Source organism: Trachurus japonicus, chromosome 14 (assembly GCF_045865225.1).
Source record: "Trachurus japonicus isolate A0001 chromosome 14, Traja_1.0".
Lineage (NCBI taxonomy): Eukaryota > Metazoa > Chordata > Actinopteri > Carangiformes > Carangidae > Trachurus > Trachurus japonicus.
Genome location: NC_140920.1, coordinates 9,500,669 through 9,520,048, shown reverse-complemented (window position 1 = coordinate 9,520,048; position 19,380 = coordinate 9,500,669). Strand labels below are relative to the sequence as shown.

At 40.5% G+C, this 19,380-nt stretch overlaps 2 protein-coding genes across 3 annotated transcripts; one reads left to right on the top strand and one right to left on the bottom strand.

The window, feature by feature from the left end:
• Nucleotides 1-2,910: 2,910 nt before the first annotated feature.
• hmgn1b (high mobility group nucleosome binding domain 1b) lies at nucleotides 2,911-6,222 on the top strand. 2 transcript variants are annotated; one of them, XM_085797360.1, is made up of 6 exons: nucleotides 2,911-3,064; nucleotides 4,532-4,555; nucleotides 4,736-4,765; nucleotides 4,860-4,898; nucleotides 5,003-5,110; nucleotides 5,201-6,222. In XM_085797360.1, exons 1-6 carry the CDS (start codon nucleotides 3,047-3,049, stop codon nucleotides 5,249-5,251), a joined length of 270 nt encoding a protein of 89 aa, XP_085653486.1. In that variant the 5' UTR covers nucleotides 2,911-3,046; the 3' UTR covers nucleotides 5,252-6,222. The 2 variants fall into 2 exon arrangements, with proteins under 2 accessions (XP_085653486.1, XP_085653485.1); XM_085797359.1 differs by having other exon boundaries at nucleotides 4,857-4,898.
• Nucleotides 6,223-8,368: 2,146 nt separating this feature from the next.
• On the bottom strand, nucleotides 8,369-19,124 carry slc37a4b (solute carrier family 37 member 4b). Its single transcript, XM_085797353.1, has 9 exons — nucleotides 18,732-19,124; nucleotides 17,578-17,810; nucleotides 15,810-16,056; nucleotides 13,230-13,382; nucleotides 12,294-12,379; nucleotides 12,091-12,204; nucleotides 11,940-12,005; nucleotides 11,101-11,239; nucleotides 8,369-9,505 (listed from the first exon to the last, which is right to left on the bottom strand). The coding sequence occupies exons 1-9, from the start codon at nucleotides 18,877-18,879 to the stop codon at nucleotides 9,339-9,341; spliced, it is 1,353 nt and encodes a 450-aa protein (XP_085653479.1). The 5' UTR covers nucleotides 18,880-19,124; the 3' UTR covers nucleotides 8,369-9,338.
• Nucleotides 19,125-19,380: the final 256 nt, after the last annotated feature.

The following is a 19,380-nucleotide window of genomic DNA, read 5'->3' as shown; positions in this document are numbered from 1 at the left end:
ACAGCTCTGAATTTCCCTTTAAGTTTTAATGCTGAAGAAACGTAGTGGTGTATATGTCTGCGCTGCTCTGAGTCAAGGAGCTAATGCAGAGGAGAAACTTGTGGGACAGGTCGTTATCATCAGGACTTCACTACTCCAAATGCTTGAATGGAGCTGGTTGTTTACAGTGGCAACAATAGATACTGGTGCTTAATTTATGCATCACTCACTCCTGGTGAGAAGGACAGACATGGAGAAGTAAATTTATCATGTCATTACCTTAATAATACGAGCAAGCATCAGCATGTCACTCAGCCTGAGTGTTTACACCTCTCTGCCCACAGGGAAGAGGCAGAATCCTTTCATGTAGACAAACTCTGTGAATCTACAGGGTGTCAAATGGGGGGTGGGGACTGTTTGTCTCCGCTGCAAACTTCCAACCGACTTTTAAAAACAGGAAAATAGAATTAGAAAATATAAACTTTTACATCAAACCTTATCTAATGTAACTTGAAGTCTGCAGAGTCACAGTTTAATCTGCCTCACTTGACTTAGCGTTTCGTTTCAGTTTAGAATACTTTGTGAGAAAGTATGCTGCTGCTGTTGCCACATGTGAAAACTTAAGCTCACCAGTATGTCTCTAAATCTCCCAAAGTTGTTTGGATATAAATTCCACATAACCATTATAATTTCCAGGGCTCATTAAATGAGTGGGGAATGATGCATTTTTGAACAGGCCCCCTTGTTCACTGTTTAGACAAACCAACAACAGCAAACACGTTTTTTGTGTGTCACGGTATTTTGTAAAACAATACTCATTTTGATGGTTGAGAATAAAAGCGGCAAAAGTGAAGCAATCTTATCCGTATATATTCAAGCATTTGTTAGCAGTAAACTGTCACAGGCTGGTGTGACGTGGGTTTGGAGATTACTCCAAACAAAATCAAATTTGGTGTGTTCTCAGGCTGCTGTTGAATGCAACTCTGCAGGAAATGCCAGTTCACTGTGAATTCAGGTCTGTTTGTTTAATGGTGTTCGCACCAGATAAAAGCACTTGCAGGTTCAAATGGCGGCAGAACAACTTACTTACAGATACCTCCAAACAAGCCAAACAGGCCCCAACAGAGTGATTGACTACTTTATATCACATGACAATGTTGACGAGTCCGGCTGGCCCGCTATTGTATTGAGGAGAATCAAAGGCAAATTACCGTAAATATACATTAGTAATCTGCTATTTCTTTATCGCATTAGTATTAGCTCCATGTCTAGTATTGTTTTTCTGAAGTGAGCATGAAAATATAATGTCTACCATTTGAAAAGGAGAAAAAAAAGGAAATATTTCCTATAATGGACCACGTGCTGCAGCAGCATTTAATTAAAAAGATAATTTCTCCAGATCTGAATGAATAAAGAATGAGTACGAATGAATAAGATTTGTGTTAGCTGCATTCTGCCCTATATGAACTGAGAAAGTCTTCCCTTTCTCACTTGACTTGCAAGTAGATTAATGCTCTTGTGTTTCAAGAGCTTTCTATTAATTTAGAGAAGGTCATTATTTGCTTGTTGTAGCCTATCTTCCTCCTTAACAATCTCCAGTATTTTCTACTTAAAGATGACTTAATGATGCAGCAACAACCATTAAGAGGGAGACAGTTTGTTTGTTTTATCTGGGATGGCTTTATTTTATTTTCAACTAATATAGCTTAGCACAAACCAGCATTAACATCCTCACATGCTGATAATGAGATGGTGTCTAAAGCATGTTAGGGTTTTTTGTGGCTTGTTTTTTACTGATTACACTTTTATCATCTACTTTATGCAAGTAGAGGTCATTGTTCAAATTTCATTGAACCCCTTGTTAAAATTAAGAAGCTTCCTAATATTTGTAGGGGAAAAGAATGAACTAACATGCATTTGATTTCTCCTTCACTATAGGTAGACTAGTGGTGGCGCATGGGGGCTACATACAGGCGGGATCTAACATTAAACTATATTATCATATAGGCATAAATAACTGAAATAAAATGGATTTATTTATTCTAATTGAGATTTTTCTGGGCTGTTCACCTGCAGAGGCCACACACACAATGCTCAGTGTCGTAAAGCTGCTGTTTCTTAGGGCAGTGGAGGAATATGAGCGGTAACAGTGTCAGGGTTGTGTCTGTATCATTCACCCAGGGGAAATGAATGAATGTCTCCGTGCTGAAATGTCTGAAATGACTTCAGCAGCACAACGCTGGGAGCCGCACCACTCGCTGCTGCTGCTGCTGCTGTTTCCACTGAAGTCATGTTGTTTGGGCTGCACTCTCTCACAATGGAGCAAGCGGACGACGGTGCGATGGCAACACCGGAGGGAGGTTGCACAACAAGAAGCACGCACACGCCATAAGAGCTGTACCCACACGTATCCTGTCGCCATTTTCCCCAGCTAAAATACAAAAGACTTGGCTGGGGGAGAACACACCCCTCTCTCTCTTTCCCTCTCTCAATCTTCTACCAATACATGCCACATTTCTTTTTTACCAGCAGGGTTACCGACGGCGGCGTGAGGTTGCTTTTTTTTTTTTTTTTTTTACATGCAGCTCAAGCAAAGACTGCAATATGTCAAGATGTTGCATTTTGAAAGGGGGGAAATAAAAGCGTTTGAACGCGTTGGGGGGAGAGGCCGATGGTTTTAATGACAATTTTTGCCTTGTTACAGCAGATGGTTGCACTGAAAGACAAATAACTCGCCATATTTGTTGACTGACGTGTGACGTACCCACACAGGTAGAAGCCTAGATTTGAAATCGTCTTGTTGACCGCCGTGTGAGCCAATCAGCGCGCAGCAGGGGCGGGACATAGCCCCGCCAATCACGCAGGAACTATAACGGTTTGAATAGGGAGGGAGGGGGAGAATCCAATCCGGTTTGAGCTAGTTTTTCTTCCAATGGAACAGCGCTGTATTAGACTGTACTGGTACAGCTTTATCCTGAATATAACCACTGTATTTTCTTCTGTATTCAGTTACATTTAGCGCGTTTTTCCTCCATTTTTCCACAAAAATACCCCACACAAACCAACCATGCCTAAAAGGAGCAAAGTGAGTACACCGATATCTTTCGTGCATTCGGCGAAAACAGCGTTTATAACCCACGAGTGCAATTTTATGAAATAGGCTTGTTACAGTTGGCGGTCAGAGTTGTTCAAATGTTTGCTACAAATGTCCGTTTTCTGCGCCGAGTGAACGGCAACATTGTTGCGCCGTGCAGTCCAGAGTTTGGTTGGTATGTAGCGTGTCTGTTTTGATTTTCTGAACTGGCTGATTCTTGCTCTTATCTCTTGTGCAGTGATTATCTTTGTGCCAATTGGGGCTTTTTTTTCACTCGTGCCGGGTATTTCCTCCTTCTTCGATCTTCTTCTGGTTTCTTTTACCGCGGAGTGGTGGCATGCATAGTTGCATTTGTGTTAAAATGCATTTTCTTGCAGTGCAGGACAAAGCAGAGGTCGTTTTCCGTGTCGATAGATCGCTTTTCTGCAGAGAAAGTTGGCGGCATATTGATTGTTTCCTACGGGGCTCGTCACGCTGGATACTAAAGTTTCTCTTGGACAGAAAATGGGACCGAAATTGAAAGCGTAGATTTCAGTAGCGGCGTGTTACTCGACGAGAGTTCGACTGTAATGTTAAATGTTATTTTTATGTGGGCACCAAATTATTTGTTTATGGTTTTCTCGTGGAACAAAAAAAAACAAACACTTTAAATATGGTGTCATCAGCGACTTTAGTTTCCTAAAGCTTCCGTGCATGTGTGTGTTTATTTTTTGTTAGTGCGGTGTTGGTGTCTTTGTGTGTATTCTCTGTTCAGGCCAGTTGTAGGTTATGCAATGGCGAGCCTCCGTCAGCACAGCGCTGCTCCTGTTGCTGGGGGTTCTAGTAGATTCTGCTACCAGACCGACAGAGTCGCTGAGCATCTCGGAGTGACTCTTTTTTTTAAATTGATGGCGGGAACACTCACTACACTTCTCAGTTTTCTCCCTACTCTGGCAATCCCATTTATTACCAATGAATGGATGTGTCGTGAGGAGGCGGAGTCCGCCCCCTCCTCCTCCTCCGGAGTTTTACGGGAGGCAAATCACTTGCAGGAGCAGGGAAAACACAACCAAGCCACATACATGATGCTGTTTAAACTACATCATGCAATTCGACTTAAGTATATTTAATCATCTAGCCTAAATGTTCTGTTATTCGTGTGCAAACAAATAGTTTTGCAAGAAGCAATTACCATGTGTTGCAAAGTAACTAATATATTGAGTCTTTAAGTACTGTGCATGGAAATAAGCTCCACCATGCAAAAAAACAATCTCAGTCAATAGCAGTGATCTGTGTGAACTAAATCATGTATGAAGCTGCTGGGTGTGCAGCCATAGGCTGATATTCTGTCTGGAAACGCCCCCTTGTGAATTACATAACTAATACTTAAAGCCCATGCCCCATAACCAATTAAACCCACCACAGGCACAGCAGAATACAGACAATGTTCTTAACCTGATTTCTCTCTCTCCCTGACAGGCAGCTGCAGGAGGCGATTCAGCGGTAAGAAAAATACAGAATAACCTACTTTTGTTTGCATTATCAATGTTTTATTCATCCTCAAAATAACAAAACAGTTAGACTGTGCACCCACCAGGGGTCAGTAATACCCCATCAGCGAAGAAGCCCTGACTGATTCTGAATATTAAAAGTAATCATACTGTCTGTTGTCTCACTCTGCAGCCCAAAAGGAGATCTCTCAGGTTGAAAGACGTAAGTAAAAAATAAACCCAGACTATCGCAGACAATATACATGGAGTTTATGGCATCTTGGTGCTGATATTAATTCATTTATTCTGCACAGAAGCCTGCACCTGCGAAGGCAGAGGCCAAACCCAAGCCAAAGGTGAGACCATGTTTTCATTACATCTGATTTAACTAATATATTAGGCTTCATTATTTGGACTATTATTTGTGAGTGTCTAATGGATTTAATATTTTTCACTGCAGAAGGCACCTGCTAAGCCTAAGAAAGCTAAGGAGGTAGAGAAGGCCAAGCCTGAGGAGAAAGCACCAGAAGCCCCTGCTGAGAATGGCGAAGCCAAAGCTGAGGAAGAGGTATGATTCATGTCATCATATATAAACATACAAATTAAAAGCTGGTATCCCCGGTGATGTGACACTGATGCTCTGAATGTTGTCTTACAGGCACCGGCTACAGACGACGCAGCTGATGAAAAAGATGAGGCGGCAGAATAACATCTCTAAAACCAAGTCTTTTACCAGTGCTCCCTGTACCTCTTTTCTTGTACAATTCAGGGGAATATTTTTATCAACTATTTTCTAAATACAGGTTTTTTAGTAGTTTGATTGTAGAGAACACTTTTTTTTAATGAAAGAAAAAAGTCAATTCGGAGACGGGAATTTCATCACATCCCACAATTTTGCATCGCCATATATTGCGATCATTGTTGTTACTGTCAATGGATTTCATTTCAGTTTTTAAATGTGAAGGAGGGTAGGGTAGAAGACAGGTTACCGTGTCAACACGCAAGCACAACGTTCACAGGAGCAGCGGCAACAACTGGAGGAGCTTGCCTGCGTGGATTACATTCCATATGCTTTATAAGGGACAGTGTATGTAATCTGTGCTGGGGTGGGGATGGACAAAGTCACAGGGCAACTCATTGTTTTATTGTTTATAATGACGAACAGTGTTTTAGAATGTTTGTAAGCTTTGTTCCTATATGTTAACTCTTGTACTCATGCAGTTTTCTTAACGAATCTGATCAATAAACCTAAAATCCCTAGTACTGGAGCTCTCCCTATCAAAACTGTGCATCGCGTGTGTTGGTTGTGTCTCTGTTCTGTGATAGCATCGCAATAAATTTGTATAGCTGCTGTGAAAAGAGTTTTCAATCTTTCTATATGCAGTGTGTAATGGTACATTGTAAGGATGGTAAAAATGGAATTCGTTTTTCTTTTTTTTTAGCCAAGCTAATCAGGTGTGTAACCATAAAACAACACTGTTGAGACTGGTTTCTTCAAGGCCAACAGTCAAACTGTACATTTATTTGAGATGTCAAATGCATACCAGCAGTAGCAATATTCATGTGGGTTTTAGGTATCTGTATCAAGTACAAGTGTGCAGTTTATTTTTATCTGTTTATAGATGTACCTGTGTAATGATTGTTATCAACAAACCAATAAAACTCAGTTGGTAGTTGTTATGCTGTTTCATTCTGAAAAGTTTCTCAATCGGGTTTTCTAATATAAAACTAAAACCACTATACATACTGAATAAAATGTAAGGCCTGGTCTCTTTTTATGTGTAAAATGAAGTTTAATGAGGAGTATACTATATTCTGAAAGCATCTGATTACATGATTCATTATTCATAAATAATAATAGGCTAATATAAATATTAATGTAAAGCTTTCTTCAAGGAGAAACACGCATGGTAAGACAACAAACAAAACATAAAAATCTATTAAATGAAAATTAGACCTTGAAGAGCAATATAAGATATTTATTACACTGTATGGGTCAAATTTGCATAATAAATGCAATGGTACAATTCTAGCAGTTGTTTCTAGTGAAGTCCCAAGTAGGCTAATCTTACGATGAATAGTAGCCTATACAATATTAGTGAATCTGTTCTTTTGAGGATGTAAACGTTCAAAAATCGTTTGGTAAATAAAAAATGGATAGGATTGGGGGCTGTACGTATGGGAGGTGTTTGTGGGAACATCTTTTTGAAACCTTCAACTAAAAAAAATGTGCATAATGTCGAGACGTTATGGGAAATGTCCCAGCTAGAAGTCAGATTTATTTTAAATAGGCTTAAGTCCAGTCTGTGGTTTTACACAAAAAGACACTTTACAGGAAGCGTAAACCCATTCCTATTAAATTATGTAAAGACTCAAATGTTCCCAGTCAGCTGTGAAGTCTGTCTCTAAATGATGGGATGGGAGCTAGCTTCAGGCTCTGTCCCATTAAAACCAGATCACAGACCGGTTTCAGCACCATGGACAGTTTCACACCGGACCGACGTTTATCTGCTGCTGAATTTCTCCGTGTTGTCTTTCACCTTTTCCTCCCGTAACGACACATTTAGTCCTTTTTAGTCCTTTTCATAATCCCCAGTAGCTTCTTTGTTAGTAAACAAACGGATCGTGTCTTGCGCCCCTTACGTCTTCGATGCACTTCCGGTATCACGTTCTCTTCCGCGTTGCTGTGACAACGCGAGAGAAAAAAAAGATATTCATTATCCCTGGTGTGTGTGAATCGTTCGCTACACGACGACGAAGCTGTTTTAAATGCTTCCTCCGTCTTCACACCACAAACACGTCCTGTCTATTTCACATTTCCTGTCACCATGTAGAAATAAAATCAATTACATACATTAAAAACACCGGCAAATGGAGAGAAATGTCGGCAGTATGACCGGGGAGTTCCTGTTCAAGAAGCTACACACCCTTCACTTTACGAGCTGGAGAGATTACAGGTTGAACGAAGCAGCATATTTCTTCTTACAAAAGGTGATGCACTATGTTTAAGAGCAATTTTAAGGCTCAGTTACTTGAATATTTCCTTTTACCGGTAGCCTATGCTTCTTTATACTTAACTCCAATATTACAGCTTCTATTTACAATCCTTGACCTGCTGCTTACAAGTCCTAACAAGTCAGTGCAAGCCTTGTGAGGTTCTGCATAGGTTTCCAAACTTTGTGTGATTTTTTTTGTCCACAGACAACAATAATTGTAGATGGTGAAAACGATTACAACACTTTGGAAACATAACTTGTGTAACCGAGAACTTGTGAACGCATTTGCACTATGGGCCAGTGAGTACTAATGTAATATGGACTTAAAATAAAATAATATGGATGTAAAATGTTTGTTTTTCTTTCTAACCTAAGGCCACACACTCCCTGAACCAGAATCACTGATGCACTTTTGCCATTTGCACTGTCATTTTTAGCCTATTTATATATTTTTAAAATACATTTTAGTTACATAGTTATTTTTTCCTGCTGGCCAGAATGGTTGTCTGTTGTTTTGTGTATACATTTGTTGATGCCGAGGCCACTGGCAATTTCTCGTATTTTCTTTTACAATGACAATAAAGCTTCTATCTATCTATCTATCTATCTATCTATCTATCTATCTATCTATCTATCTATCTATCTATCTATCTATCTATCTATCTATCTATCTATCTATCTATCTATCTATCTATCTATCTATCTATCTAACCAAAGAGTGACATAGGCAGACAGCATCAAAAATGTGTGGTTATAACCAGACAAGAGGACACAAACTGTGTATAGGCTACATTTTGAACTACTATAGTTTACAAGAAAAACCACTACAGTAAACTTCACATTTATTCGATTTCCTTAATCTCAGGTCCATTGTACAAGTCTAGGAAAATAGAGATTTGCCAAAGTAGCACCGAGTGTAGATCCCTTAGTGTTAAGAGTTGACAGGACTCAGATTTTAGAGATGAGAAAGTTAACAATATTTAATTCAGGGTTTAACTGTTCTACACAACTACAATGGCAGTGATAAAACACCTGTGGTAAAGATTTGATGTACAGATCTGTAAAAATACGTCAGATCACAAAAGCTGACTTGGCCACAGAATACTTTTTTTTAAATCACAGAGTTGTGTATAAAAATAACATGTTCTCCAGTTACGGTACTTCATTTCAGTGAAATGATGAATCTGTTCAACTTTTACAAATACTTGAGGTATTAGTAAAATGATCGATGACCATGATACATGCTACAACATTTGTGCAAATACCAAGACAAATAATAGTCTTTAAATGACAGAACCATCAGTAAACATTCAATAAGTTAAACTGACCTCCACTGAAGGCAGGGTTTACTGTGAGCAGCTAGTTTCACCGACAAAATCCACCCAAAGTTTTACAGACTTTCATGTCTCTTCCGCACACAGCTGTCATAAAGCAACTTTAGCATTTCTCTACGTGAAAACTCTTCTAGTATCAAGTGGAAGCACTAAGATGCAATAGTGTAACAATTGTGATCTAGCAAATATCTGTGCTGTTGAACATGAGGAAAAATCTGTGCGTGTTACCAAAATACCTGACTGAATTTAAAGTAATTTAATGACCTACACCCAACCTGAACATCTATATCATGCCAATAAATCAGCACAAAATGTCAGATTAGTTCTTGTTGAACAGTGGTTTAGTTTGATCTAATTGGGTCGGTATATGTGCAGTATTCTGTATACAGAGCACTCAACAGTGCAAACACAGTATGTCTAGTCACGTGAAATGACGTCGACAGTCGGCTCGTTTGAGGCAGGTGCATTAGTCCATTTTCTCCGTGACTCGTCCCATTTTGGTTCGTATGTTGCGTACGAGGAAGAAGGCGATGGTCGCGACGCCCATTACCACCTCGGCTACCCAGAAAGCCACGTCCCAGCTGTACCGTTTGGCAACAGTGCTGAAGGGCAGCCCTGCCATGAAAGCCCCAACTGTAACACAACAAAGACAGGTTACGGCAACGCTGGGCCTTGTTTCAGAAAGAGGGATTAGTGAAAATCCTAAATGTGTTAAACCTGGGATGAAAAAAAATCAGAGTTTTCCGTTTCAGAAAGCAGGTTTGGTGAAAACTCAAAGAGTAAGTTGACTAACCCTGAGTTTCTTCTCCTCTTTATCTGAAGCCTGTAGACTGAAAGCAGTGGTAGACATGGCGTGTCCTTTTTATGGAAGAACCAAGTGATATTGAAACACAAATACTCTGCAGAAGTCTCAGTCAGGAGAAGATTTTTAGACCTTGATTGGATGTTTTATCATTCCTTGAAGAGTATTGTTTCAGTCTTCCCATTTTTCAGCACTGTTAATTTATCTGAACAATATTCTCAGCCCCCACATCGCTCACATGACACATCATGGACACATGCAGTTCAGAGGAAATTCTTCGTAATGCACTTGTAATGTTTTTTTTGGTTTTTACACATTTGTAGTGTTTCCAAGAATTCATCAGAGTGCACTTTCACACAGTAGCAGGCATCAGTCTGTCAATAACCAGTGTGGTAGGAAGAGACTTGATGCATTTATCAACCAATGTTTCCAGGTGTGATGGCATGCAGAGACTGCATGCACATCCCCATCACATTATAATGGAAATAAATTTGAACATAAGCAGTAAACACAAATTTGGAGACTTGTATGTGTAAAGACATTTAGGTCTTGCCTTTAAATAGACAATATTAAAAACTGGCAGTGTTGGGATAGCTGAAAATTTGATTCTTATTTTATTTTATTTTTTTTTTACCTCGAAGATTTACTACGTTTATTTCTTTTAATTTTTCTGTTCGGGAGTTTGTAACGAATTGAATGCAGTCACTGAATGCTGTTTATAAGGTGTGGCAGGTTAAACAACATGGTGACTGCTTGTGATGAAATTATACCACACCCATTTGCACTATATTTTAGTATTTCATCTTTAGTTGCTGCCACGTTCATTTTGTGTCAGTTGAGTTGCACCTGCACAAACACACATAGAATAAATGTTGATTCAGTCGAATACTCAAGATAAGAACTACTAAGAATACTCATGTATTACCTCGGTCAACATTAAGAGCTCATGTTCTTTTGCAGCTTTTTCTTTTTTGGAAAATATGCTCTTATTCTGCATCAGCATTCATAAGTATGTCTAACTACACTTGGGAGAACGAGGAGGATCGAGGATTTCAACTTTCGATTGTTGCCATGTTGAATCATGTTGTCTGTGTAACATTGATGAGAGCTTTTTATCTCCTTGTGCGCAAGCTTACCTCTGGATCAAATTAACTCATAGTTGATTGAACTAACTGTTATCACCCGTACTGAAACTGAAAACTCAGAGTTTTCCAGCTCCAGCTCAGTCAACTTGGAGATCAGAATTAGGCTCAGAGTTTGTTGAGCCTGCTTTCTGAAACAGCGCCCTAGAGTTTCTCATTAAAAAAGTACACTTTAGTCCAATAGCTGTACTATGGGGCAATGTTTTTGTAATGTTCACACACATGGTTGTTTCATGAGAAAGAAACGTCTTTTTTACTTATTTCATCATACACCTGCAGCTTACCATTAGCCATCAGCGCTACGACAGCATGAGACGTTCCACAGAAGTTTGATGGAGCACTTTCACTGGCTATCACCCCGAACAAGGCGATTGGTCCATAAGAAGAAAATCCAAACATAGCTCCAAGGAAGAGGATCCAGATCTGTGAATGACAAAAACAAAATGTGTGTTCTGTTGTTGAAAGAAAAATGTCTACATTAAAGGGATAGTTCAACATTTTGGCAAATTGGCCCATAGCCATAATCACTATAGTCATAGCAGTAGGTTTGTCACCTTTAATTGTTGGTGCAAGCTATTTTTAGAACGGCCGAGCCGCAAGCTGCTCAGAGCTACTCTACGGAGGCTAATGGGATTTCTTGGTTTCCCTCATCAAACTCATCAAATACACAATCCAACAACTCCAAAACGCTCTGGTGGACAAGTTGTGACCTGCACATTCACCACGCTATGAGATAATAACAGATCGTTACCAGACAGAGTTGTTTTAGAGGTAAATTCATGCAAAACCGCTAATGCACGTTCAGGGCCAGTTTTTCAGCAAGCAGTCTCTGCATTTGACTCCGTCTCATATAATATTCTGTTATTATCTCATAGCATGGTGAATGTGCAGGTCACAACTTGTCCACCAGAGCGTTTTGGAGTTGTTGGATTGTGTATTTGATGAGTTTGATGAGGGAAACCAAGAGAATCCCATGAGCCTCCGCCGTTCTAAAAGCAGCTTGCACCGACAATTAAAGGTGACGAACCTACTGCTATGACTATAGGGATTATGGCAATGGGCCAATTTGCCAAAATGTTGAACTATCCCTTTAACCACTGAAACTAGGATGTTTTGAGCGTACCTCTTTTTCTGTCACACCAATGAGGACGGCCACAGGATGGATGACTTGGACCCAAAGAGGAGCTTCCTGAGCAAAGAACAACACTTATTGTAGTCATGTCGGTGTGAAATATCTTCCACAGTGATTAAAAGTCGACACGGCGGCGAGCTACCTCAGGGATTTCCGGCGTGATGGTGACTCTGAAGAGGTACATGGACACGTACATGCCAGCCATCATGAAGATAAGCAGGCCGTGACGAGGGTTTCCATGGGTGCCCAAGCCTTGCTGGAGAAAAGCGAAGGGGAGCATGTTCATAATTCATTTAATCAACAATCTGTCAATTTGTGTCTAATTAAACTGCATCTGTTACTCACCCGAGCTACTGCTCTGTCTGAGATGAAGCCTGACGCGAGGCTGCCCACAAAACCTCCCACCTCCAAGGCGCTCATGTAGGTGCTGCCTGTTAACAAACAAACACGGCTGAGGTCAGTTCCTTCCCACCAGGCTAATTATACACAGCTGCCATCAGAAATATTCAACCTCCTGAACATGTGAAGGGAATTACATGAAAACATGCAACAATTCAACAAAGAAAGAGTTTTGATAACATAAAAATAAGATTATTTAATAATTAATAAAAAAAACTTCTAGCTTCTAGCTCACTTGTTGGCTTCTGCTTTCTTTAAACCCAAACATCTATGTGGGAATCTATGGGAATTACATCTGCAGACTGAGAAAGTGAATCCATGATGCCATTTACCATACATAAAACACTACTGAGCCACGTCCAGTAATTCTTCTGGTCATCATAGGCTTCATCTGTCATGCACCGGACAAGCAGCTAGCTGATCCATATAGTCTTGCAGGCTAATCCCAAATTGTCCCAGCCTTCATCAGTTCTTCCTAAATGTCCTTTGCAGGTTTGTGCACATTGTCCTGAGGAGACAGCTCAGGCCTCTTGATAAATTTTAGCTTGCACCTCCGGGCTGTTGCTGTTGTGCCACAAGTTTTCAACTTCTGTGCAGCCAGCGCATTTTTTTTTAAAGTCATACAGACTAAGAGTAGGTTTTAAATTGAAATGAGCAATATTATGATGAAGCTAAATAATCATGACATGGCTACTACTTCATTATTATTTAGTTTTTGCTCTATCGTTCAATTGATAAAGACTTCTCTGCAGAAAAAAAAAGTTCTAAAATAAATATTTTCTTTCTTTTTGAGGGGAGGCTGAATATTTCTCATCGCAACTACATGATAACTAATGAGAAGCAAAGGACAATTGACCCCATACCCCATTAAGACCCACGTACCCATAAGAGCAGTCTGGCCTTTCTCCTGCATGAGGAACAGCTGTCCCCAGTCAGTGGCAGCCGTCTTCACCCCGAACACCACCAAGTAGCCCAGAGACAGCACCCACAGGAACGGAGACAGGAGGAACTCCCTCAGCGTGCTCTCACTGTTGCCTGGCGAGGGGAGCACACACACAAGTGGTACCTTCAAGTGCTCACATTAAAATGAGGTCATTGTTCAATATATTACTACTAAAGTAAGTGCAAGATTACATTGAGTTACACAACATGAGTACACACCACCTGAGAAGTGATCACAGTTAGAAATCTATATGACTGAATCTAAGGCTGTATTGTGTTGTTGGTTAGAAAACATGTTCTACTTGTTACATGGAGTAATTAGATAAATGATTATGTGAACGTTTGCTATGACAAAAAAGAAAGGATGGTGTCCGAAGGTCTTGTAGTATTCTTGGGGTTAATATGGTAGTTAAAGGGATAGTTGACCAAAAAATGAAATTCAGTCATTAGTGACACACCCTCATGCTGATGAATACTCCGGAGTAGTTTTTTTATTCCTCAAAGTGCATCTGGAGACCCGGGAGGCCGGTTCATAGACCAACAAAAACTTTATATGAGAGTAATAGCGCCCAACACAAAAAAGTCCATAAAACTACACAACAACCATTTAATATTCCTCCACACTGCTCGTCCGCTGCAATCCAAGTGTCCTGAAGGGATATAGTCCAGAGTTTACTTGAAACAACGTCATTTAGGACATTTTTACAGCCTAAACAGTCCTGTATCGAATTTGCCTGGTGCACGCTCTTGCATTCAGGCGATGCACGTAGACGTGACCGGACTTGCCTAAATGACGTTGTTTCGAGTAAACTCTGCTCGTCCGCTGCAATCCAAGTGTCCTGAAGGGATATAGTCCAGTGTGGAGGAATATTAAATGGTTTTTGTGTAGTTTTATGGACGTTTTTGTGTATATTTCTTGTGTTTTGGCCCCATTACTCTCATATTAAGTTTTTGTTGGACTATGAACCGGCCTCCCGGGTCTCCGGATTCACCTTGAGGAATAAAAAACTAGTCCGGAGTATTCATCAGCATGAGGGTGAATCAATAATGACTGTTTCATTTTTTGGTGAACTATTCCTTTAATATGGTATTAACTGGCCATGTTTAATCTAATATTCAGCAACATATGACTGCTGTATGGTGTGGTATGTAGTTGCAATATATACATTAAACCTAAATATCTGTGTTTTCCTGTAACAAAACAGATTTTACCTGCTGATTTAAGCACAAACACAACATCACTGAGATTTGGATGCATTATTCCACCTGTGTGTGGGATCTACAGTATGTGGACATGTTTGATGGTTGGATGTAAGTCATTATCAATGACCTTTTTTCCCTGATGTGGATAATTACTTCAGCATGGATGGCGATAACAGATCTAGGGTTACAGTCGTGACTGTGTAGGTGCTTATAATCTTTCTGACTGATATGAGGTGGTTAGGTAGTGGTAGTGATCATGGAGGTTGTTTAAAGTCTAGTTAACTCCTGTGTAAATACTGTTTTTTTCTTGTTTGCAGTTGTTGGTACGATCAGAATATTGGTGTCTGATGTGCAGCTGACACATAACATTACAGTAACGGCACAAAGATTATATGAAGCCTGAGCTCTATCGGGTTCTGTAATGAAATGAAGAGTGTCTCTCACTGGTGGGATAAGATGATTATCCCACATGCTGTTGCCTGAGTCAAAAACCCAAAAGATATTCTGTTTATTATCCCGTAATACAAAAGGAGAACAGCAAATACTCTCAGATGAGAGGTTGGAAACATTCAGTGTTTGGCATTTTCCAGAAGAATACTCGCTTGAGCATCAGGCTGCAGTTGAGCCATGAATGAGCTTTACTCTGGTCAGGATGATCCAATACACCCACACACACACTTTAAGTATTAACGGTTACTTGGGTAGCGTCTCTAACTGCCAGTATTGTAAGTACACTGCAAAAACTCCAACTCTTACCAAGAATATTTGTCTTATTTCTAGTCAAAATGTCTCATTTCTAGTCAAAATGTAATGTCTAGTCAAAGCAAATCTCATTCTACTTAAAATAAGACTCATCACATTAAAAAAGTAGCTTGTTTTTAGACACTTTTTACTTCTTTCAAGCAAATTTTCACTTGAAATAAGTAGAAAAATCTGATAGTGGCGCAAGTTTTTCTTTCTTATTACAAGCACAAAAAACTTGCTTTCACTGGCAGATTTTTCTACTTATTTCAAGTGAAAATGTGTTTAAAACAAGTGAAAATTATCTAAAAACAAGTTAATTTTTAGGTGATGATTCTTATTTTAAGTGGAAAGAGATTAGTTTGGACTAGAAATGAGACATTTTGACAAGAAATAAGACAAATATTCTTGGAAAGATTTTGAGTTTTTGTAGTGTAAGTAAGGATACTCAGACAAACCCAGTACTGCAAGGCTGCAACCTAAAGGAAACTCACATGGCATCATCATGTGACTGGCACACTTTCTGCTACACAGGAAGTGGCCTCTCTGCTCGCTGTAGTGGTTTCTTTTGCTCACCTCCCTTCGCCCCCTTCTTGGCTGCTGGCTGGATGCTGGGCAGGCCGACGTCCTTTGGCTCATTCTTTATAAACACCACGCAAACGAGAGAGAAGCTTGCGCAGAAAATGCCGGACATGGTCAGGATAGTCCTCCAGTCGTAATACTGCAGAAGCACGGTGACCAGAAGTGGACCCAGACTGCCGGCCAGGTTCATACTGCAGGACAGCACCGACCACCATGTTCCAAACTGGGAGGGCTCATACCACTGATGGAGAAGAAATGAGAAAAGACAGAAAAAAGTCAATATTTAGAATCCAACAAAGCAGGCAGAGTAAAAAAAAAAGGGCGCTCGTTTCCCCTTCATGTGCATTTTTGATTCAGGATCAAGGCAGCTTTTATAACCTTTCCCAACAATACTCACATTCTTCTCTCATTATACCGCTTTGAGCAAAACGGCATCAGCGCCACGCCTTGTAATGATGTAATGGCGCTAAAGGCAGCAATAAACATTCCTCAAACAGCAGCACAGTAACCAATAACTTGTGAATTCACTCGACAAACACTTGAGGCTGCATTTATCCACGGTGTGAAGATATTAAATTAGCTGTGGAGTGGAGCAGCAGCTGAAGAACTGAAACAAAAAGTCTTGGAGCTACTGACGATGTTTTCCCTCACAGTGAAAAAGAAAAACACCTTTGGTTGAAGTTGTTTTCTTTTAGAGAGATCTACTGAGGATCTTCTAAAAATACATTCTGCTGTAATCTGATCCCCTACCACACACTGAACACATGCCAAAGCCTATTTATTCTCCACCTTTTGAACGTGCTTCTTAAGAGCCACAAGGCATAGGATAGTAGAATGCATTAGGCTTTGTTCGAAGGGTAGTAACTTTCTGAGTTCTGCCAATCCTGCATGGAATTCATTGAACTAAAAGCTAAACCATGCAAAAGTGTGCCAAAAATTGGAGATTCAACACGAGCTGCTACTATCTTGTATTCGTTTTATTACTGGAGATGTTCCGAACCCATCACTGTGTTCTTTATAATAAGGTTGGCTGGCCATCCTTAAGTGTAAGGAGGGAACAACATTGCTGGGTTTTTATTTACAAAGCTTTACTTGAAATTTGACCTGTTTATCTTACTAGCTTTAATCTCAATTAAAATCTGTAACTTACACACTCGTTCACAGGACACCTTGGTTTTACAAATTCCCAGTATCAGGACAGAATTGGGGAAGACTGCCTTTCAGTTTTATGCCCCCCAAAAGTGGAATAACCTACAAAACTGTCTGAAACTGGATCATCTTATTTCCTTAGATAGTTTTAAAAACTTATAATCAAATGTTTTACAACCTGTATGTAATTGTGGATCATGACCTTGTATATTGTATAATTGTGTTTTTGTAATCAGGACGTAATTGAAAAAGAGAGCTCGCTCTCAATTGACCTTCCCTGAATAAATAAAGGAGAAATGAAATGAAAAAAAATGAAAATCTCTCACACAGCTGACATCTCCTCCAACCAGGCAGTGCTGCCTCCAGCCTCGGAGTCAGTACTGTCTCACTGGTCGGACCATGGACTCCTGCAAACAACTATGAACACAGCTCCACTTTCTGTCACAGAGTGTAAACACACACAGTACGACTAGCAGCAGGTGGCTCCCACTCTGAGGTCGCACCCTCCTACTGGACATCATGAGAGCCACTGGCTCTTGGCTCTGAATATTACATCTAAATAACCTGAATTAGGAATCTGTGTTTGACGAGGTGACAGACACGGTGGTAATACCTTGCGTAGCACTTTCCCACAGGGGGGCCAGCCACAGCCCTGTCCCAGGCCGTTGACGAACCAGAGCAGCGAGAACATGGACACGGTGGAGGTCCAGGAGAAGACCACGTTGATGCCGCCCACCAAGAAGAGGCCGATGGAGAACAGCCAGCGGGCGCTGATCTGGTCGGACAGCACGCCGCTGATGAACTTACTGATGGCGTAGGCCATGGTCTGGCTGCTAGTGATCAGACCTGCAGACAAAACGTGGACAGACATGAACTGTACCTTTTTCAACAACTAAGAATCATGTTGTTTCACTGTTGATAATTAATAAAAACAGTTTTGGCCTCACAATGTCAAATCTGCTTTAATGCTGTCAAATCTGATTTTGGGACTGAGTTTCGATGGCACTGGATGTAACATCAATGGGCTTTAGAAACTTGAGTTCTAATTGTGTGACCAATATATATATAATATATGTAGACATGTATTGACATCATGATATGTAAATACTACGTACCACTGCTGACCTAGGGAGCTGTCTTGTATTGTGTTGTGCATCTGCTTCTTTGTGTTTTATGTTGTATTTGAACATGGATTGTATTGTATGGGACATAAATTGCATTGATACATTGTAAATATGTTGTATGGAAGGAAGAATAGCTTGGGCACTGCCATAGCTAATGGGGATCCAATTAAATCAATCAATTGGAGAAATAGTAAAATATTCCACCTGTAAATACAATGACATTTAGCTACAATCTTGCACCTCAGAGGTGGTAGCGTGGCTGCAGCCTGCAGGCTCATACGTTTGTGTGGCTCTAATCCATCCAACCACACCCTTGGCTTTCATTTCTCTTGAGCTGCTACAACTCTCTATTGAGGTTAAGTTAAGTCATGAGACAACAACACTTCACATAGCAAAGTTTAGAATAGATATGAATGCATTACGAGGTGGAGGCTGAAGGTGGGCGAGGGTGAAACTGATAGCTGCAGCACCCAATGGGTTCTGAATATACTTGAAATGACTGGGGGAGTGTGTCTTGGAGCTTTCAGTTTGCCACGGTGCACGATGATACTTGGCACTGTGGATGTTCGTTAAGATTACATGTAGTTTCCTACACGATGTGGTTTGATACCTAACTGTTGCAGAGCCATTGTAACTGCCTTACCCAAATCATCTTTGTCCAGGTGGATCTCCTCCATCACTGAGGGCATGACGAAGGAGAAGGTCTTCCTGTTAAAGAAGTACAGCGAGTAGCCGATGAACATGCAGATGAAGATGACTACACGATAGTAGCCGTAGCCCGTGGCCGCCATGATTGCACTGGATCCGGGGAAAAAAAACTAACAAATAAAAAACTTTGAGGATGACGAGTAAAAACAAGATTTATTTCCTCAGGCTCTTTCCTTCAGGGATGATAGCCAATCAAGCTGAGTGTAGTGCTGTTATCAGCAGCCGTTGTTTGACTGTTCATCAACTAGTCGATGCTGTCAACTAGTTGTTTGCACTGGGACAATGGAGATATGAAACAGTGGCGTGGCAGGGCAGCACCGTCACCGGTTAAATGTTTTCTGTGAGGACAAACTCTCCTGACAGCAGGCTGCTGGTCACTCCCGTCTGTCTGCGAGGCTGCTGCATGTAGAGCCGAGGCCAGGGGAAGGAAACTTTACACCAGCCTGAAAATGGAAACGAGAACAAATAGTTAATTATGGCCAAAGCAATTACAAGTGATCATTCTTGTCACTTAGTTTTAATAAGGTGTTACAAGGTCAGATAAAGGTTCATGTCAATGTCACAGTGCCCTCTGCCCACCATGG